Source organism: Anabas testudineus, chromosome 11 (genome assembly GCF_900324465.2).
Source record: "Anabas testudineus chromosome 11, fAnaTes1.2, whole genome shotgun sequence".
In the NCBI taxonomy this organism is placed as follows: Eukaryota; Metazoa; Chordata; class Actinopteri; order Anabantiformes; family Anabantidae; genus Anabas; species Anabas testudineus.
The window spans coordinates 6,928,212-6,948,461 of NC_046620.1; the positions used below are offsets into that span (position 1 = coordinate 6,928,212).

The following is a 20,250-nucleotide window of genomic DNA, read 5'->3' on the forward strand; positions in this document are numbered from 1 at the left end:
CAGTAAGTGACACATAAGAAATGCGGAATGAAAGGAGAAGAAGGAAAAGAGACTTGTGCTTTTAAAATATCACGCCTCAGTTGGACCATAAACACCATTCTCAGATGTCGCCACCCAGCTGCACACGTGAATCTCTGAATTTCTCTAGAAATAAAGGCCCAACCACACCGAGCAATTTTAGTAAACACTACCAGTTTTCCCTGTGACGGCTCTATCAAAGAGAACCTTCTGCATCTGAAAGACATGCAAATAGCCATTCAATAACATCAAACAGGTTGTGAAAATCCCATCAAAAGCACAGGAGAGTTGAAGGTTCAGGTTTGAGTGAGGTCAGAATGATGAAATTATTTTCCATTGGTTCCATTTCATGTTTTCCTTGAAAACTACTGAAACATTTGATATAATGTAGTTTTTCAACACTGTTTTTTTTTTGTTATTAGAAAAGATATTTTGGAAAATATAATAATTAGCCTTCTTGCTTGCTGAGACCACTGTCATCTCTGTAACAGCTAACACCAGTTAGATTAGCTTAGCATAATACTGAAAATAGGGGTGAACAGTTTTAAGGGAAAATAATCTGCCTTCACTTTGATTGATTTTGTATGGCTTGAACAAATGAGTTTTTCTTCCACATTTATTTGATCAATGTTAAAATTTTAATTAAACACCTTTCCTCTTTATTTGTACCTGCTGTACTTTACCTGCATAATTTCATTTGTCTTCAAAGTGCCCAGTATTTTGCGGTGTACAGAAACACTTTCATTAGGCCTATATTTCATTAAAAAAATAAATAACACATTAGTCACCACTGTGCAAGCTCCATTTTAACTCACTACCTTGGATAAATTACTACAGGAGCAATTCTAATGGGTTTAGTTTAATTGTAGCCGCTGTGCTTCAGAGAATGCCCCACTTGACAGTGAGGTGATAAATGAGCATCCTTATGTTACAGAGAGGGACCAAGGAAGAGGAGACGTCTGAGCAGAGGAGGGAGCATCGTGGCCTAAGGTCTGTTTGTGCATAAACTATAAGTTAGTGTGTTTCTGTGTGAGAAATTGAAATAGAGACAACCGATTCCAAACCAAAAAACTAATATTTGACTTTAAAATTGTGTGTTTCTCCCTTTGACATGAATTTTATGCTTTCTTTTCTATTTGCAGTACTTTATCTTTTGTTGCTACTGTTCCTCTCACCTCTAGTTATAGCCTCGCTAGTTGTTTTTCCATTTGCCTTCAAGCTACTGGTGTCAAATGAACTTGGCAATAATAACCCTCGTTCTTTATTTTCATACATTTCCATGATTTGCTCCATCACTCACAGCTTTGTTGTAACTGAGGGACTCTAATCAAGAGCTACCTGTGACTTACTGTAATGAGCAGCTTCACGATTGAACCCAGACCTCATTTGATATTTATACACTTATATGATTCCTTGGATAAAAGCGCCTCCGAATGAAAAGAATGAAAAAAACAACATTGAATTTCAGAGTCATCGTTAAATTTAATTTGTCTGTAGTTCATCATTTCTGGAAGTGAAACTGCTTTTCTTTGCAACTTTCACATTGAACACACACTGCCGAGAGTGCTGCACATCAAATCATGACTTTAACCAACCCAGTTTGCTTGTCCTCTGCCACTGTCATCATTAGCACCACTTGCTGAAAAGACAAATCTGCCTTGCCATTAGCCGTCAGCGACCCTGCAGCACTGAAAGGCTGAAGGGTAAAACGTGTCCAGTTGGGACACTGGTTAGAGCTGAGGGAAGAAGAGAGAAAGCTTGGAGAGAAAAGGAAACACTGTGCAATCAGCCCAAGGCTGAGCAGAGGCTGAGCAAGGTTCAGAGAATTAGCTATATCTTTTCCCAACATAGATCAATAGAGCATTACCGTAAGAAAGGAGAGAGATGGAAAGAGGGAGTGATGGTGAAACAGAGGCAGAAAAAGTAAAAAGAGGCAGCAAGTAAAAGTAAACCTGTCTTAAACATACGTTCATTCTCTGTAGTTCTTCCACTTTAAAATTCCACCGGTGATACCTCGAGTCAAACAGAGAGATCACAGGCAGGTCAAGAGTCACTTAGCAGAACAATTTCAATACAAATAAAGGCAGGATTATGAATGAAATGGTTACATGTGGTAAGCAGCCCACATACACCCATTGTTTTGGGTTGTTCTTTATTTCACTGCATTTTAGAGTTATCATATCAATGTGCAAACAGCATTAACTCTCTACACAATGTGAGCCACCTCACAGACACAAAGGGAAATAAAATGCTTCCAGGAACGCCTCATAATACTGCTAACATGTGAAACATAACCACGGCAGTCGGTCCCAAATTGTAATGCGACTAAGCAACCTCATTCACGATCAAGATGTGAGGAGGAAACAATCTTGCCTTCAATCATACGGTCACTGAACGGTTTGATGAGTATGAAAATGATGAATCTCAGCGGAGCTCCAGAGAATCTATGCTAATATGCACTGATGGTAGTCTGGACGTCTGTGGACCCAATAACTCACTACTACACTTAATGTTGTCCTTTTGTTTTTGTCACCAATCTGAATTTTATTAACAGAGTAAGCAGCAGTCAGTGGAAAAGTTAAACCTTATACACAGTAATTGAATCTACTCGTAAAAACTAAAATTCCTCTTTTTTGCACAGATGAAACAAATGCGATGTAACAGAGTCAGACGAGGAAGTCTTTCAGTGAGACACTGGATGCTAGCAGCGCTGACACCTGTCCTGTCGCTCTCCCTGACCTCTGAGTGAAGACGATAGTTCTTCAGCGATCAATAAAGCACCGCTTGTTTAATCATCATTGTGTTAAGGTGATGTGGCAGCGAGAGCACTCTCATGGGAGGATGCAGTTTAAGGGACACAGACATTGTTATTCATTTTGACTCAAATGCTGCAGTTGCTCTATAGCAAACTAATAGCCACAAACAAAGACTCATTACTTAATGTGTTTGCTTTTTCTCCTTCGCACTGCTGCTTTCCCTGTTAATACGATACACACAGAAAACTGCTAATGGATGCCCACATGCACTAAACCTTGTCCTCCACTGTACACACCAGAACACAAATAGAAAATGACCACATCCATACACCAAGCCTACACAGAAAAAAGTCCATGCCCTGTGGAGTATGGATTCCATTCCAGGGAGGGTGCCTCAATAGATCACAGGACATTTATTGGCTCCGTGGATTCCCTTGAGTTCATCAGGCTCCAGAGGAGTAGGAAGAAATGCAGAGTCTGAATATAGATTCACTCTACCACTGTCTGCTGAGCAGGCCTGGTTGCTCCATCAGCCTATACCCTATTAGAGGCCATGATGGAGTGTGACAGTGTGTTTAAGTGCTTGCATGTGCATTGTAAGTGGCCAGAGGCTGAGTGGGTGCAAGCAAAGGGGAGAGTAATACGCCGGGGATGCACAAAATATTAGACACAAATTGTTCTGCCACCCTTTTCCTATCTGAAGGCTTAACGCTGATAAAGTCGTGCACATTTTCTGTACTGTGTATGTGATTTTAATTAAATATGGGTTACTGTAGTCTATATTATACATTCTATACTTCATATTAGACGTCGTTTAAATAATTGTTCAACGCCCAGCTAGTCAACAAACAAACAAACAAAAAACTATGACCAATAATTTGGGAACCACTAAACTAAACTACCTAACTGCATGCTCCAAATATAACCAGCTACAACTGAAAAATGCTACTGATGCACTAATATGTCACGGTTAGAGCCACAATATGCGACTTAAACTTGAGCAGGCATGACACTCTGATCCGCCCAGTCCTTTCCTTGCTCTGTATGCTCTTCTACCTCCTGCTATGCTTGCCTAACCTCTGGATAGTGCTTCCGGTATTTGTCAATTTCAAATTACAATAAATAAGAAGCTGAAAAACTTGCTAGTCAAACAGAAATCATTACAGATTCTCTTATCGTTTCGAAGAGCGAGCTCTGCTCAAAACTGTACAATATGTTTCCATGCAGATTTTCACTAAAAAACAGAATAAAGAATAAAATAAATTTGTAATGTTGATATTTTAAGTACATGTTGTTTTCATTATAGTGGGGACATAAATGATGAAGCAAAAAATAAATAAATTATAGGAATAAAAGTAAAGGACGATATAAAAGGATATAAAACTGGAAGTGGAAGGCAAGACAAAGAGAACGAAGAGTGGAGTGTGTGAAGACTCATCTTACAGTAGGACAGGGAAGGTCACTACACAGAGAAACAGACAGAGACTCACAGCTCTAGTTACTGGTTGCCACTGGACAGAGAGAGATAACCAGGGGACAGCTGGACACAGAAGCAGGGCTGGGCATGGGGCACTGCCGGTCGGGCATACAGCGAGAAACATGAGCAGGGGTGTGTGCGTCTGCATGCATCTTGTGTTGAGAGGGCATTCAAATGAAAGGAGCAGCAGAATTAACGACAGGAAAGGGAGTAAGAGTGTGTAAGGGCACGAGGGTGATATGTATGTACGCATGTAATCTGGTGCTTAGTACTGGGTGAAAGGCCACTACCGGACTGTTAGAGGTCGTTGTAGTAGATGCCAACAGCAAGCTGACAGCAGGAATGGTGTAAACATATCAGAGCAAAAGGCATGAACAGGAGGTCAAGTAATGAACAAAGAGGAACACAAAAACATGTATAGGTCTACACTCAAACATATTAAAAATCAAATTGTAAAAACGTTCATGCTTCTGAGATGGTGTGTTCAATGACTTCACTGTTCCTCTGACTTCGTCTATAGTATCACTAGGTTTGTGGTTATGTGATATGCATTTTAACCTCTTCCTACCAGACACTGCCAAGATTAATAATAACATATCCCTTTATCTAGCTCAACCATCAGATAAACTACTAAAATACTAAACTAAGATGGTTAGCATGTTACTCAAGACAAATATTAACTGTGCTTATTGATCTGCTATGCACCACACAGCTGTTAGCATGGCTGTTTAGACGTCTTGTTTAATTTATTTGATTCTTTGAAATTCTAATAAATCTCAGACGCATCCTCACATTTACATTTTAAAAAAGAAAATCTGATTGAAGCACCTGGATCTTGAGGAACAGAGATGAACACAGATGGCTATATCATTAAGAACATGAGACGGAGCAATGGCTGGCTTTGAACTTAATACGCTTAATGGTGTGTAAAATATAAAGGAAATGAGGACTGAAATAAGCAGTGGATTGGAATGAGTCAGGGCCTGCTGTAGTGTGAAGGGGCTCAGTGTGCTGAGGTTTTAATTTAGAGAGGAAACTTTCAGGTTGAACAGGCGGAGGCAACATAAAGCTCATTTTTCACAGACCTGACAAAGTGTGTGTATATTCGGTGCTGTGCCATTTGGAGGAAGGCTGTTTTGTAGTGTGCTGTAGGTGATTGTTCAGTGTAGTAGGCCATCTGACAAGGAACTGCAGCAGGCCATACATCAGACACTCTTAAGTGAAACTGTTCCTTGTAGGGTTTGTGTCTATGGTGCAGTTTTTGAGAGACTACAGTAAAAAAGACACTTTGAGAGCAACTAAGGGGAAGTTTTGAATCCCTCTTTTGACTTGGAATTTATCAAAGGTGATGAGGAAGGAGGCAGGCAAGAGGTACAGATCGGTCCCAGCATGGCTATCATTAAATAAGAGTTCAACACTAGAACTCATGAGTAATTCATGAACGTCTTCATTTGTTAGGTAGAAGAATAAAAGCCTTTATCTGGGGCTTGGCAACAGTAATGCACACAAACACACATTCATGCATGCACTTTCCAGCTCGCAAAGAGTGTATCATATTGCAAAGCAAGCAAGAAAACAGGTGAGGCTCCACTGTGTGCTACAGAAATGAATATAGTAAGTATTTTATCATTTGTAATATCCACTTTGTACTGTTTAGGCAGTAGTTTCCAGTCTTTCTCTAAGTAGAACAGCCCAACAGCAGGAGTACAGTAGGTCCAGTTTCAAAACCTCTCTAACTTTGTACATGTCAAAAAGTAAGAAAAAAGACTGTGTTCTACTTATGTATAGTCTGCTTTAACAAACCTTTCCAAGCTGTTCGCATAACGTGTAGAAAAGTACTCAGTGTGCTCCTTTAAGTACTCAGAGAATAGGATGAAAGACATCCCTTATCCATTACTAAAGTGACACAGAGGTACTAAAGTGAGAAGAGCACAAGACAGTCTCCACAGCTGTCAGTCCAAATTAATTCTGAAGAAGTGCAGCACAACTAAAAAAGAAACAACTATGTCAGTTTACATGGAAAGAGGCTGAAAATTGCTTGATTTTATCTTTTGATATCAGGAGGCAGAATGCAGAGTGCAGGTGTTGCTGCACAGGTCAGACAAACACAGCTGCCCACATACAGTACAACTTTTAAGTGATAGTTAAGGCAGCAACGGAAGGTCATAGTAGCTGTCACTAAGTAATGCACAATGCTCTGTGAGCAACATCATAAAAGGCCATAATCAAACTTGTCTGTTGTCTGTTTAAGTGCTCTCTGTGGCCAGTGTTCGTACTCAGCCAAAGATCCTTTATGAGTAAGAGGCTCCACACTGTAGCACCGCTCTACAGTTGTAATTAGAGTGTTTCTGTAATTTCAACGACTCATATCATGATTCCTGTCATTTGACATGTTCAATTTAATTGTTTTAAACAGGATACTTCAGATTTTAAATCAAGCAGCTCATGAAAATGAAGTAGGCAGTACCACATACTGTATATTCCAATAAAGGATTGTGTACTAATATGAGTGAAATAATTACACAATATAATAAAGATTTATAAATTAGTTTGCATGGAAGATAATAGAGGTTGCTTTGACGCCCCTTCACCCAAATCCCAGTTTAACCCCAATACCCCACTGTGTTATTAAAAAGCACAATACATAGATCATTTTAACGCTGATAGTGAAGCATATATTAGTAATGCCTTTGAACCCTCCAGTGGTAGGGATTATCACTATGCATCAGTCATTCATCTAAAAACCGGCCAATCAGAGTGCTTAATTCTACATCAAAGCAAGAGGAAGAAATCTGTTATTAAAAAGCCTTTTCATCTTATTGCAAACTTACTCTGCACAATATTTTCTGACCTAATTTTACCCCAGATATCCCAGGCAATTTAGGAATTTTGCGTGGTGTTAGAAAAAAAATCTTCAGAATTTGTTTAGGGCAGCTTAATTGCATCAAAATCTGGGCTGTGTCTGTAAGTAATGACTTGGCTGCTGGTTTCCTTTTCACCTTAATGATTTGAACTTCTAAACCCAAACTGTTTCTGTATATCTTTCTTTTGGTGAGGTTGAGTGCTTTTTAAATACACACTTTTAACAACAGTTAACTGTTCATAATGCTAGATCCCATTTTTTTGCTAAACTCATTCTGTTTTCTCCCCTGATATCACAGAATACCAACCAGAAAATACCAAAATAACACTAATAGTTACAGTACTATACTACTAACATAGATTCCATGTGTGGTGATAGGGGCAAAGGTCAAATAGATACTATCAAAAAAAGTGAAATCCAGGCCGCTGAGTTGAGACCCGGCTTCTTAACTGTATAAGAAATGCGAAATGTCTTTCTCTCCCACCTGCATTGTCAATGTCAAAGCTTTTACGCTCCAGTTGCCCTGGACAAAAGCAAGCAAAGTTGCCAGAGGCTTTTCCTGCTATGATTGCTGTGGTGTTAGCTGGGGGTTGATAAAGGGCCCGATTAGGGTGCTGAATGGGCACCCATTAAGAGGACATCCACACTAGTGAGAGAGCCCTTGGGCCAAACGGCTTTCCTTAAGAAAACTGATACGCAGACTGACAGACTGGAGTCACCCACTCAGTACATAGTGGAGTTTTTAGAGAGAAAACAAAGCATGATCCACGACAAATTGAGGGATGAGGATCTGAAAGGCTGTATGCTGCTCTCACCGTCAATGTAATACTCTTGTTACTCACAAGCAGTGCCAGCTCTCCCTCCCATTCCCTTTGCAGTCTGCTAAAAGTACACTGCATGATCCACCTGTGCACATACGACCTCTGGCTTCATCCTGCAAACTTGGAAGGGTGAATGCCGAGTGGTCTGGGGAGGTGAAGGTGGACTGCCATAGTGTTAATGACTTTGGTTAGTCTGGGAAATGGCTTGACTAGGTACAGGACACAAAAGGTTAAACAGGACACCCCCCAGCCCAAGATCCTCCCTGAGCTCCATTCAATGTGGGGATTTTATTTATGGTGCCTGGTTGCTCCGAGGACCACGAGAAGCTGAGTGGATCTGATGACATGAAAAGAAATACTTTCATGTTGATTCTCAATAGACAGATGGATAGGTGACAAGGGTGGCTAGTGATTTTCATAAATAGAAGGAGCTCCCTCCTCCCGTGCCTCACAGTCCTGTTGGCCCTCCAAGCTCATTGTAGCCGTGTGCCCAGATTGTACTGTAAGGTTTGAACCACTAGCAGACACAAGGAGGACACGACAGGCTATAACTGGTTAAAACAAGTTTTATTTTAGGAAGCTCAAGGTAGAGAGGGAGTTCTGGGGCTGATGTGGTGGACTGGTCTGGTGGCCACAGGCTTGTGAATAGTTGGAGTCTAAAGTCCTGAAGTTCTTGAAGTGCCAGACACAATAGAATTTACGAGTTTTTGGGATATAAAGGCAACTCTATTACCTCTACTGACGACTATTTTTGTTTGATTTTTTAAGCATCCTTTATAAAGGTTTTACATATTGTAAATAATGGCTTTATTAGTCTTTTATAAACCATTTCCTGGTTTAAACCACACTGGAGAATACATTTAAGGTTTCTAATCAATCTTCCCCAGACGTTACTTACACGAGTAGAAAAAACAAATCAACCTAAGAAAAAGTCCAGTTGACATTACTCAACTTCCAGCTAACCTCACCTGAATGACCAAGAATCTTCACTGACATTTACTAATACTTTATATATGTTATAAGCCACTGACAGGAAAAAAGGCTCTCTGATGTAAGACTAGCTTATAAAGGGCAACATGCTTGAGCGCATTCATGATAAAGACTCTTGATTTTTCACTTAGGGAGTGGATTGCTGAAACCTCAACTGACACAGTGAGGTTCACAGACTGTAAGAACTTCCCTCTGTTAACCTTTCACATGCTGTCTGCCTCAAAACATGCATGAGGGGTTGTCAGTGGGGGGATGGGGAACATGGTGTCGAGGAAGGACTGCATATATTAAGTGACAGCAAAGAGGGGACTGTTCACCAGTGTTTGTGAGGATGCATATGTGCATTCATGTGCATGTAACTAACACAATGCTGTGCAAAACAATTGTGTGTCACATGCAGACACAGCTGTGCTGTCAAAAAAAGTTTGTTTCACAAAGAAGCAGGGTGTGTTGATAAATTATGCATACAGATGCTCAGAAATGTGGCAGGAAGCTTGCACTCAAAAGTAGGAGGAGTCTGTACAGTACAGTATGAAAAAAGTGAGGGCAGGATGGCAAGATGCTAAGAAAAAGATTATGGAGTTGTGCAATTTTGAGGTTTTCTGCATTAATTTATCATAAAACATTATCTGATCTTGATCTAAGTCAAGAGTATTAACAAATATGCTGTGCCTAAAATAATAACACATAAAAATTTGATTTTTCATGTCTCTATTGAGAACAACCATAAAAACCTCATATGTATTTAAAAAAGTATGTGAACCCTTGGTAGAAACTAGCTTCTACACAAGAAGAATGTGCTTATGTGAACCATGCCTCGCCAAAAGGAGCTTTCAGAGGATCTACGATCAAGAATTGTTGATTTACATAAAGCTGGAAGGGGTTACAAGTGATGTCAAAGACTCAGCAATTCTTCAGTTAGGCAAACAATATACAAATGGAGACACTTTGGGACTTTGGCTACTCTACCAAGAAGTGGATGTAGATATGTTTTCTACTGGCACTGTGAGGTTGCCACTGTATATAAAGCTGTGAGTAAGAGAATTTCTGGAAACTGCAAAAATCCTAATATGTTCATCTATGAATGCAGCCATGCAGCCATACCACAGGCTAGCAGTCATTTTTAATTCAGGGATTAAAAGTAAAAATTATAATTATATAAAAAAATAATAATCCCAAATATAACTGAAGACTAGGTGTGGCAGATATGTAATTGCTGTGTCACATTTTCTGATATTCATGTTTGAAAACACTGCTGGCGTTTGTTAAAGCCTGCACCGCCCAAATCCGCCATGTGGTGGCGTGGCTCCAGTGGCACTTGTTTTGCCAATGTCACTTGTAAACAATAGCTTTTGTAACAGTAAATGAACTCACACCAGACAGATAAATTATAACCTATATTGAAAAATGGAAACGCTAGGCTGACTAGAAACTGGGACTGAAATAGCAGCGTTGGGGAAGTGGTGAGCTACGAATATGACTAAAGGTTTTCAACAGTGAGCAGTGGTTGAAAGAACAATGAAGCCATGATGAATGGGCCACAAGTATTTAATGAGAAATGACGAGCAGGTTATGACTGGCTTGTGTTTGACCAAAATACAAACTTTTTTTTCCCAGAGACTGAGGAATGAAATCCGTGGTTTGTCTGCCTTTCAGATGAGTCGCCTAGGGAGCTGAAGACTCTCACAGAGAGTACACAACTCTGCCAACACCAAGCGTTCTTCCAAGTCATTATTACAGCCAAGTTAAATTGATTTTGTGACCGTGCAAACATAACTTTTGGTGCTGAGATTAGATGTCTCCTTCTTTCGTAGGTGTGGCTAAAACATAGTGATCATTTCCGACTAGATCCAAAACCTAACAAATTATTACTTTGCCAAAAGTTTATCTTCTCACCAGAGCTCATGGAAGTCACTCACATCACTCTGTGTGCTGAAGTATCTTGCAGGAATAAACATGATATTGGTGGGAAATGTAAAACTGAGGTTTGGATGTAATAAACTAACAGAAATGTACCCTGAAATCAACCTCATCACCACTAACAAAGATTATAAAACTTCTCTGGCCATATTTAACTCTTTTAGAGCCAGTATCCACTGTAATGCCAAATAAAAAAGGCTTAATATGCCTTTGGAGCTCCAAATCAGTCATGTTTAGAGGATATATTAATATGTTGACCCCAGTCACTTCAATTAGAAGGTCTTTAGCAATCCCATCATTACAAAGTCAATATAAACAGAAGGAATAATTACAGTAACTAGGACTTCTTCACATTGTGTATCCTTTAATGTAGCTTGGTTAGCAGTCCGTTTACAGTGCATCTTTTAGATCTAGTCTTCCATTATCCCAGTTCAACCTGCAGGAGTTTCTTAGCACAGATTTCACTGCACCAAAGGAAATATATTCATGACAATTGGAATGAGCTCATAGTGTCTCCCGACATCCTCTTTGCAGAAAAGAACCAGGGAGAGAATCTGTCAAACAGTCAAGAATTACAGCTGTCATGATGATGAGCTCAAAAACTCTGGAAAGTGCTAACTGTCACAGGAAATGATTCTGACAGTTTCTAAGAGTCCCGGAGAGAGTGCGAGTCTGCGAAGGATAGACATGACACACAAATGTATGTAGGCTTTACATATTAATGCATTTCGTTTTTCTCTCAGAGAACCTATCCCAACAGGACAACTGGTTTCCTGTGATCCAAAAAGTATTTTTCTCAGAATAGATGTAGGAGTCCTATATTCAGAGCAATACGTGGCTACGATATGTGGCTCTTCAGTTGCTAGTTGCAGCTATGCTCACCAGCTAACTTGTGTGTACATTGTTGGTGCTTGGCGGGTAGGGTGTAATGGCTAGAAGGGATGGTGATTATATAATGAGAGCAAATTAGCGGAAAGATGCTAAAATGCATGCATAGCTGGAGAAAAATTCAAGGCCCCGTGAGCGACCATTTCACATCACATGATGCCATTTAATCCAATGTTAATATAAATGATAGCAGCTTTAACCTTTGCTGCAATGTAAGACACTCAGTGAGTTTCTAAATATTTTTTGACCACATTTGACAAAAAGTACAGCAAGAGAGGACGGCTGATGTGTGGGATTAGAAAGACACTAGCTGCAGAGGAGAAAAAGAACGGACAAAGTGCCAGAGAATCACAAGGCTGCCTCTCACTTCCAAGTATTCTAAACAGAGACAGCAGAGACGAGCCACACAAGCCACACACACACACACACACACACACACAGGCTCAGACCACAGCATCTTCAGAGGTACAATTTCACAGAGCCTAATTACTGTGGGCTGCAGTGTTTCTTATTTGGTTTGCCAAAATTTCAAATCACACACTTGTCTACGCAGTTTACAGATCCACACACACACACACACACACACACACACACGCTTGTAAACACCCAGATACAATGTTAAATTGTGCATCTACAGAAGTAGCTAGTAGAAGTAACTACACTGCAATGAGGAGGCATGTTTATGTTCATCACCAGATAACAGTGATACTGTTTTCCTTTCCTGTGCTGACTCACTTTTCATGCACCACACTGAAATCCTTTGAGGGAATTATTATGCTGTATTTACAGCATAAAAGTTTGCTAATTTCCTCTTCCTCTTTACATATGCATGGGAGCATTTCTAAAGCAGTTCCTTCCAACTGTCAGCATGGCGAATATACTGTTGAATCGCTCTCTCCTGCACTCCCTCGGTTCTGTTTGGTCTGATTAGCATGCTGCGTTCATCCAGGACTGTTACCTCGGTTTTTAAAGTCTGATTGCTCGCCCTTTCCCTTTTAGCAACCTTGAGTTGCTACGTAGCCACGAATAATGACCTACTACCTTCCAACACCAAGGCATACAGTATATACACCACAGAGAGAAGCACAATTCAGCATTTTGCTATTACACACCGTCGCAGACACCATCCTTTGTTGTCCATGCCTATTCAACCACCACCGATTCTCCTTCACACACACACACACACTTAGTACACACATGCTCGGTGCAAAATGAACCTGAGGACTTGTTTTCTGTGGTACCCTTTGTTCCTTCTAAATATCCATCTCTCTCCTCCTCCCGTTTCTGTTTTTCACACTCTTGCTCATTTACATTCACTGTTCAGTGCACACTTCTTTCCCTTCCCTTTCTTAGAGAATTCTCTAAAGTGAGGGAAACTAGGCCATTAGGGTGCAGCGCGGCTTCTCCCTTGCTTCAAGTATCCCCTCTTTTCCAATTCCCTCTTTTTCTCTTTGTCTCTGTCACCCTCCCTCCTGCTCTGTCTCATGCCTGCAGAATCTTTCTGTCCTTCTCCTATGTTTTTCGTAATCTTTATCACATGTCATCCTCCTTTTCTTCATTCCTCTCTCGCTGCTCTTATTGCCTTGGGTACAACTGTGTCCTAACTGCAACTTGTCTCTTTTCAGCTTCGTCCTGTTTTCTTTCCTATCATTTATAATCCATGCACACACATACACAATGTTACACACCAGTTCAGTTGACTCAAAGTATTTCCAACCATCTTCTGTTCCTATTCATATTTCTTTTTCCCCATGGCAGATTTTAATGGGATTTTTGGATATCATTTACCAACCATTCCGTACTTTATGAGAATAAAATTACGCTAAGAGAATTGACGGGGACAGTGGTATTTAATGTTTTTACACAGATTTTGCTCACAACCTTGAGGCATTACAATACTTTCAAAAAGTGAAAACAATGTGTCCTAAAGAGATATTTAGTGGTTTACCAACATTCACATATATATTTATATATCTATTTAAAGCTCTGAGCTTGTGAAATAAGGCTCATAAGTAATTTCTCCTGTAACTGCAAATCACCTGAGGTAAAATCAATAAAACATTTCATGCTTACCTCAAATGCGATCACTTTAAAACCCTATTTATTTTCTGTTTAGTTTAAAAAAATGTAGGTGAGATTCTCATGTTCCTATTTGGTGACAAATGATGTCATGATTGTCTATTGATCTCACTCTTTGTCCACTAACTTCCTCCTCCTCCTCCTTGTGCCCTTTGTCTGGTGGCTGTCGTCTTGTCCAGGTCCCTCGAGGCTAATCTGCTGGTGTACCAGATGTATATGCTCATTAATCTGGTAGCACCTTCTCAGAGCCTCATTGACTGTGACAGAGTTTCTCACACAAACACACATCCAGTCTCAAGCATGTATAGCACTGACAGTCACACTCGCACATGCTTGTTAAGGGACTACTGTTTTCAGTACAGCTACTAGATTTTTACCAAAAACAGAAAATATTGAAACAGAGGATTAAAAAAGACAGGGAGATTTTGCTCAGGCTGTTTCTTCATTATCCTTCACTCATTTTGATTTCACTGTCTTAATAGTTCCCCTGTTCTTCACTCCCCAACCAGTGATTTAAGGGGTGCAAAATAAAGATGAGTCTAGCACCTTCGCTCCATCCTTCCTCTCCACATCCCTCCTTCACACCTTTCTTTCCAAGGCTAAAAGCCTCCCATTCCCAGAGAAAGAGATTTTATACAAAAGGGGATAGAGAAAAAAAAAAAAACTCATCCAGCTTTTTGTATTTTTCTTACAAATGGCAGTTGTCTGTCTCTCACATTGCTTCCCCATTCACACTCTTACACCCTCAGAGCCTTTTGCCGTATTCAAATCCACAGCAAAATACCACATGGGACCTCCCCACTTCCACCACTTCCCTCCCCTCCTCCTCCCCATCTCACACACCCCCTGCCCACCCGGGTGTCTGAGTAGCGGGCTGTGTGGAATAAATGAGCTCATTCACACAGAAAAAGAGGCAGCTCCTCTTTGCTGCCCTGCCCAAAGTAAACAGGCCTAAGGTAGTTGTGGGCCACAGCAGCTAGGAGTGTGCACGGATCAGAACCGCCACCTAACTGCTGATCGCAGGGTAAACAATATTTAAAACCGTTGATTCCAAACACTGGCTTTGAGTGTTCATTTACTTGCAATGGAAAAAAACTTCAAACTCCAAATGTGATAAAACCACTGTCAGCCCAACAGAGGAAAGTGTTTCAATCCATGCTTAGAGACAAATGTCCTGAGACTTGATGAAATAACTTGAGATGAATTCAATTAGTCAACTGATGGAGTGTGTGTTATCACTCAAATTAATTGTTAAAGTCATGTTTCACTCAAAAATGATGACTGATGATGCATCCTTCCTGCTGAGCACTGATTTAACTCATCAAAGTAAGGTGAATCCTATTTTAAAAAGCTTTGTTGCAATGTTTTCATCTGGCATCTGAAATGAAACTTCAGGAAACATAGAAAGTAAATCAAAGTAAATCTCTGTCAATTTAAATCCACTGGCTGGAATATAAATTAAGATTTAAATTACCGTTTTGAGAGTGAGTGGTACATCTGGAAAAAAGTCAAAGAAGAACCTATTATGGAACAACGGCTGTTTATAGTCTTACTGAATGTCTTATTCTATAGGCACACACTGCAATATAGTCATGATTTAACGGACAGACTGGGGTGAATCTAACTCCTGTTTCTCATTCTTTTATTATTCAGCTTTTCGCTTTCACTGAAAACCATCTTCTCCTGTCTGTGAATGTTCGGCACCATCACACTATCCTGCTCTTGGTATCTGTCTATGAATGGACAGGCACAGGCTTTATAATAAGGAGCTCCGTCAGCACTTCAGCTTCAGATACTTTCATTGCAAAGAGAAAGTTAAGCAGGCAGGAATGGAGGAAGTGGCCTGTGGTACAGTGTGTCTATATCAACTATGTAATTACAACAGTTATATTAATTAAAATAAACCAAACAACATTCAAGTACATTATTATCATGGTTAGCTCTGACTTGCATAATGTCCAACCCTCAGCATTCAGGGTCTCCGCCTGCCTTCAAATTCATCAGCTACCAACACTGAGCTGTAGTGTTTAGTTTATACCAAAGCTCATTTGCAATGAGTAGCATTAGATTGTGATTAGATCCAAGATGAATTTCCTGATAGAAAGAATGATGATTCCTGTCTAACCAGTAGGAGGCTATATAAGGTGCTCAGAGGATGATACAGGTTGATGATACAGGTTATACAAGCTTCTGCTTGTACATGTACATTGCAGAAGGGTGTGTTTCCTAAAGCTTTTCATTATTAAATCAACACTGGCGCATGCATTCTTGAAGCCACTCTGTGAAAGGGCCTATACAGTACGATGGGCCAAAGTGGAAATATATATTGTTTAATCGTAGAAATCTTTGTATGTAATTGTTTGTAAACCCAGAGAAAGGTCAGATGCTGGAATTAAGTGGATTGTTGCAGATGTTACTATTTCACAATCTCTTTCATGGACTCCACCCTCCATGTAATTAGTCTAGTAATAAAGTGAAGTAAACTACCAAAGCTTGAAAACCTTTAAGTGCAATATCCAGTTGATTTATAAATACATAAAAAACTCCCAATAGCTGTGTAGTCTTTGAGATATTTGTTTTATAATGATTCTGTTGAATCATATAATCTATTTGTCTATCATACTATATGATTTATTGAATAATAAGAGCTGGAGAGTGGTTAGCACCCACAAGTTGAAGACACTAAAACCACTATTTAAGTACTTTTAACTGTGCACTTATAGTATATAATAAGAGAAATAAGAGATTTGCTGTAAATAGTTACCTAAATCTAAATTCCCATACAATCGAATCTGTGTCTAAAATATTGATGTGGAGAGGAACTGTCAAATATCATTGACTCAAACAGTTAAAACCTACACAGACATAAAAGAGAGACAAAAATAAGCAGTGGGGCACAAAAGCTACCACTGATGCTGCTTGTAGAAAATCAGTGACATCTAAAAAAAAAATAAAACAGCATGTAAAGTTCAAATGAGAAGGCAAATGGAACAACACCACTGTGTTTTTCCTAATAAACATTACACTTTACACTCCATTTCCACTAAAACCCAGTTTTGTGCCACACTGACTCACACCTTCAGCATCACTTCATTACCGCCCTCCCCGCTGGCCATGTGACCCTTGTCTTACCTCTCATATTCCAGGTTGTCATGATCACAGCGGGCATCTTTGTGCTTCTCCCAGTCCTTCCCATGGCGGCACGTCGTTAGCGACACAATGTCCTTGCCATTGTGGATGTGATGGAGAGCGTTTCTGGTGTCTGAGCCTATGCCTGTCAGGTAACGCTTCCCTTTGAACATCAACAGGTACTTCCTTCGTGGCGGGATGGTGTTCCTCACCAGCCAGCCCCGCTCTCCACCCTTCTGGGGGTGATCCTTGGAGAATAGTGGGATGGAGACATCAAAGCCTGGCCTGAAATGTTCTGTGTTGAGGCTGGCTTTGGCTAAGATGGCCTGGCCAATATTAAAGCCTAGGTCCTCTGTGTAGTTCGGCCAAGTGCCTGAGTACAGATTGAAGATCAGATGGTTCCTCCCGTCATTCCACAACGGGTAACCACGGATACGTTCATCAACGTTGGGCACAAACTGGCCTGATAGCTGGTCCCGATCTAAGGTGTCTATCCCCAGCACAAACAAACATGCTTCACGGGGGTCCGATGTGTAGTACCGTGACTCACCTATGGACGTCAGGATCTTCCTGTAGCTTTCTGACACATGATCATTTTTTTCTGATGGATATATGTACACCCTGAATCCTTCCCTTCCTCTGCGGCGACACCGAGAGAAGTCAAAACAGGTCTCCATGCGACAGCGGCTGTCTTTGTAAATGGCAGACCATGCTTGCCGGCGCTGGCGTGGCGACTCTGCCATCCCAGGGTCTGTCTGGAGCTCGTCCAGATGGGCATAGCGGGGCAGGAAGGCCCTGTCGGTCCAGTTGGGCCAGGGGCGCACCACCTCACCTCGCTGGCGTGTCAGCAACCGGAGCAGACGTAGCTGGACTCCTCCACCCCAGTAAAAGAGGACCAGCCAGCAGCACGCACACAAGCCCAGCAGAACATACTTCTTACGCGCCTGCATGGGGGCCTGTCACGGTGACTTTTTTTTCTGCTCTGTCTCACTCGCGTCCTCTGTTTTTATTTTCCTCTGCCCCTCAGCACCGTAGCCTCACAGGGGCGGGGGACTGACTTGTGACTTCTAACAAGGAACTAACAGAGGACAATGTGTTAAAAAGGACATCACTGCCTCTGAGTGGGGCCCAGTCCACTCTGCCATTCAGAATGCCATTTAAAGTGATGCAATCCGAGGTGCTGACTCCCCCACTTAGTCTCTTTCTGCCTTCCCCATTTGCTCTCCACTGTATTCTCAGATGTGTGGATTAACCTGTTTCTGAAGTGGCTTGTGCTGCTGCTGCGTACATTTCTTCCGCTGCCCAGCCTTGTTGAGAGTGATAAAGGGTGATTTCTCTGCTCTCTCAGGCCAAGCTTGCTGCCTCATGGTGCCTGGTGCGACTACTCTCTGCAGGGCCGCTCCTGGGGAGAAGTAAACAAACAAGAATAAACATCAGTACACAACGGCTGCCACTCCACAACAAACATGGAGACATACTCTAGAATTAGTTGCAAAACTTGTGTCTGAAGAGCTGAAAAGCCGCAACTAACACTCTGGACAACCCAGTGGTTGTAAGCTTTCAGTTCGATAGCTTTCCATTACGGAAAGACACATGCAATCTGCAACCCCAATCACATTTAATATAACACATAATGAAATAGCAATAAAATAGCTTGGCTGGGTAATGTTTTACAAGCAACAGAGCTAATTTAAACTGTCCAAATCTTCAACTCAAGCTTATAAAGACAAAGTGGAGAAAGGTACAACTCAGTGCGCTCTCAAAACCCCCTCAATACTGATTAGCCACCATCTCTTCATGACGTTTACTTTCTCTATCTCTGCCCTGTCTTACTTCCACATTCCTGTGAAAAAGATGCATATTTGCAGGCTCCTATGTGCCGTGATGCACGCTAACTTTTGGAACAGTCTTTTGCAACAGTGCGCTAGACCCGAAGCAGCAGAAGGGGTCTAGATATTATCATGCTCTTCAAGCTCCAGTTGAACTAAGCCAGATACAGTTGAAGTGCAGTGGAGGAGAAAATAAGAGCATTTAGCATCTGAAATTGAGATCTGGAAATTCAGAAGGACAACAGAGCCACTTTATGCCTCGACAACATCCGTTCACCTTGGAGAGACGAAGAGGCTTTTTTTTGTGAGGTTAGCAAACTTGCAACGGTTTTTCTGCCTCCACCCCTCCCATAAAACCCCTACGTATGTTTGTGCGTGTGCATGGAGAAAATCTCACATTGAAGGCCAGTGTTCTTACTGCCAGCTTGCACACAAAGGCAGCTTTCAGGTCTCACCTGGCCACACTCTCTCGATACCTCTCATTCGCATTCCTTATTTCAGCCTCTTCTCCAGCCAAGCAGAAGTGATTCCTGCCATCTCTGCTTGGGATAAAACAAACAGAACACTGGCACTGTAGGTACCAACTTAAAAGGATAGAGGGAATAAGGACTAATGCTTAAAGTAAACTGCTTTTCCTCATGATTATGGATGTTGAATGTATGTTGTTGAGAGTGATGAAGATTATTCAGCCTTATGCTTCAGCTAGGGGCTTTGCTAACATGCGCTGTCACTTTGATCCATCGGTAAACTCGGCTATTGTTACTCTCTCTGCTAACACAACATGGGGAAAACTAGCAAGCTGTGATGAGCAAACATTTACACTAAAACAACTGACAAGGCTTTACATCAAAACATCTAAGGAGCAACATGAGAACGCATTTTAGATCTGACACCCCAGATGGACGAACTCTGCTGTTTAGTTGAACACGTGAAACGCAGCTGCACACAGTCAGTCTACTGATGCAGCAGAGGCGAGCGATTCATTTGAATTTGATTTGTTGTGAGAGCCCTCTTAAGTCTCAATGGAAGTGCATTCTCACTGTACGTGTGCGTCTGCCATACTGCACCACATAATTCAGACGAGCTAATCTGCCTGCGGAGAGGTTAGTGGGTTTCTACTTCTTTGGCTGCTACTGGAGCCGCCTGAGCAGAAAGCTGTCCAAGTCAGGGAGAAATAGACACTTGGGATCCCATTACACACTCCTCATCAATAATTCACTTGCTCCTTTAGTTAAGGCATTGATTTTCCTTTCTTTATATTTGTCGTACTTTATATCCCCTGCCACCAGCGCACACAATTAGACCTCAATCTTCTTCAGGATACACTCTGGTGAGAGATGTGTACGAGCGCTGTCCTCGTGATTTGTGGTTGTTGAGATAATTAGTAATGGCAGGAAGGTGTAATAGAAAAGTGATGGAGGGTATCATTATGATGATAGTAACGATGACGGGCGTGATGAATTTATTCCGCTGCCTTATC

General features: G+C 41.2%; 1 protein-coding gene across 3 annotated transcripts in view; it reads right to left on the bottom strand.

Moving 5' to 3' along the window:
• The window catches only part of LOC113153158 (exostosin-1c), a 61,151-nt gene that overhangs the window by 34,067 nt on the left and 6,834 nt on the right, over positions 1 to 20,250 (bottom strand). For all 3 annotated transcript variants that reach the window (XM_026346633.1, XM_026346635.1, XM_026346634.1), the window contains exon 2: positions 16,945 to 18,343. In XM_026346633.1, the coding sequence (XP_026202418.1) occupies positions 16,945 to 17,891 (947 nt within the window). In that variant the 5' untranslated portion in view covers positions 17,892 to 18,343. The remainder of the gene's footprint in view (positions 1 to 16,944; positions 18,344 to 20,250) is intronic.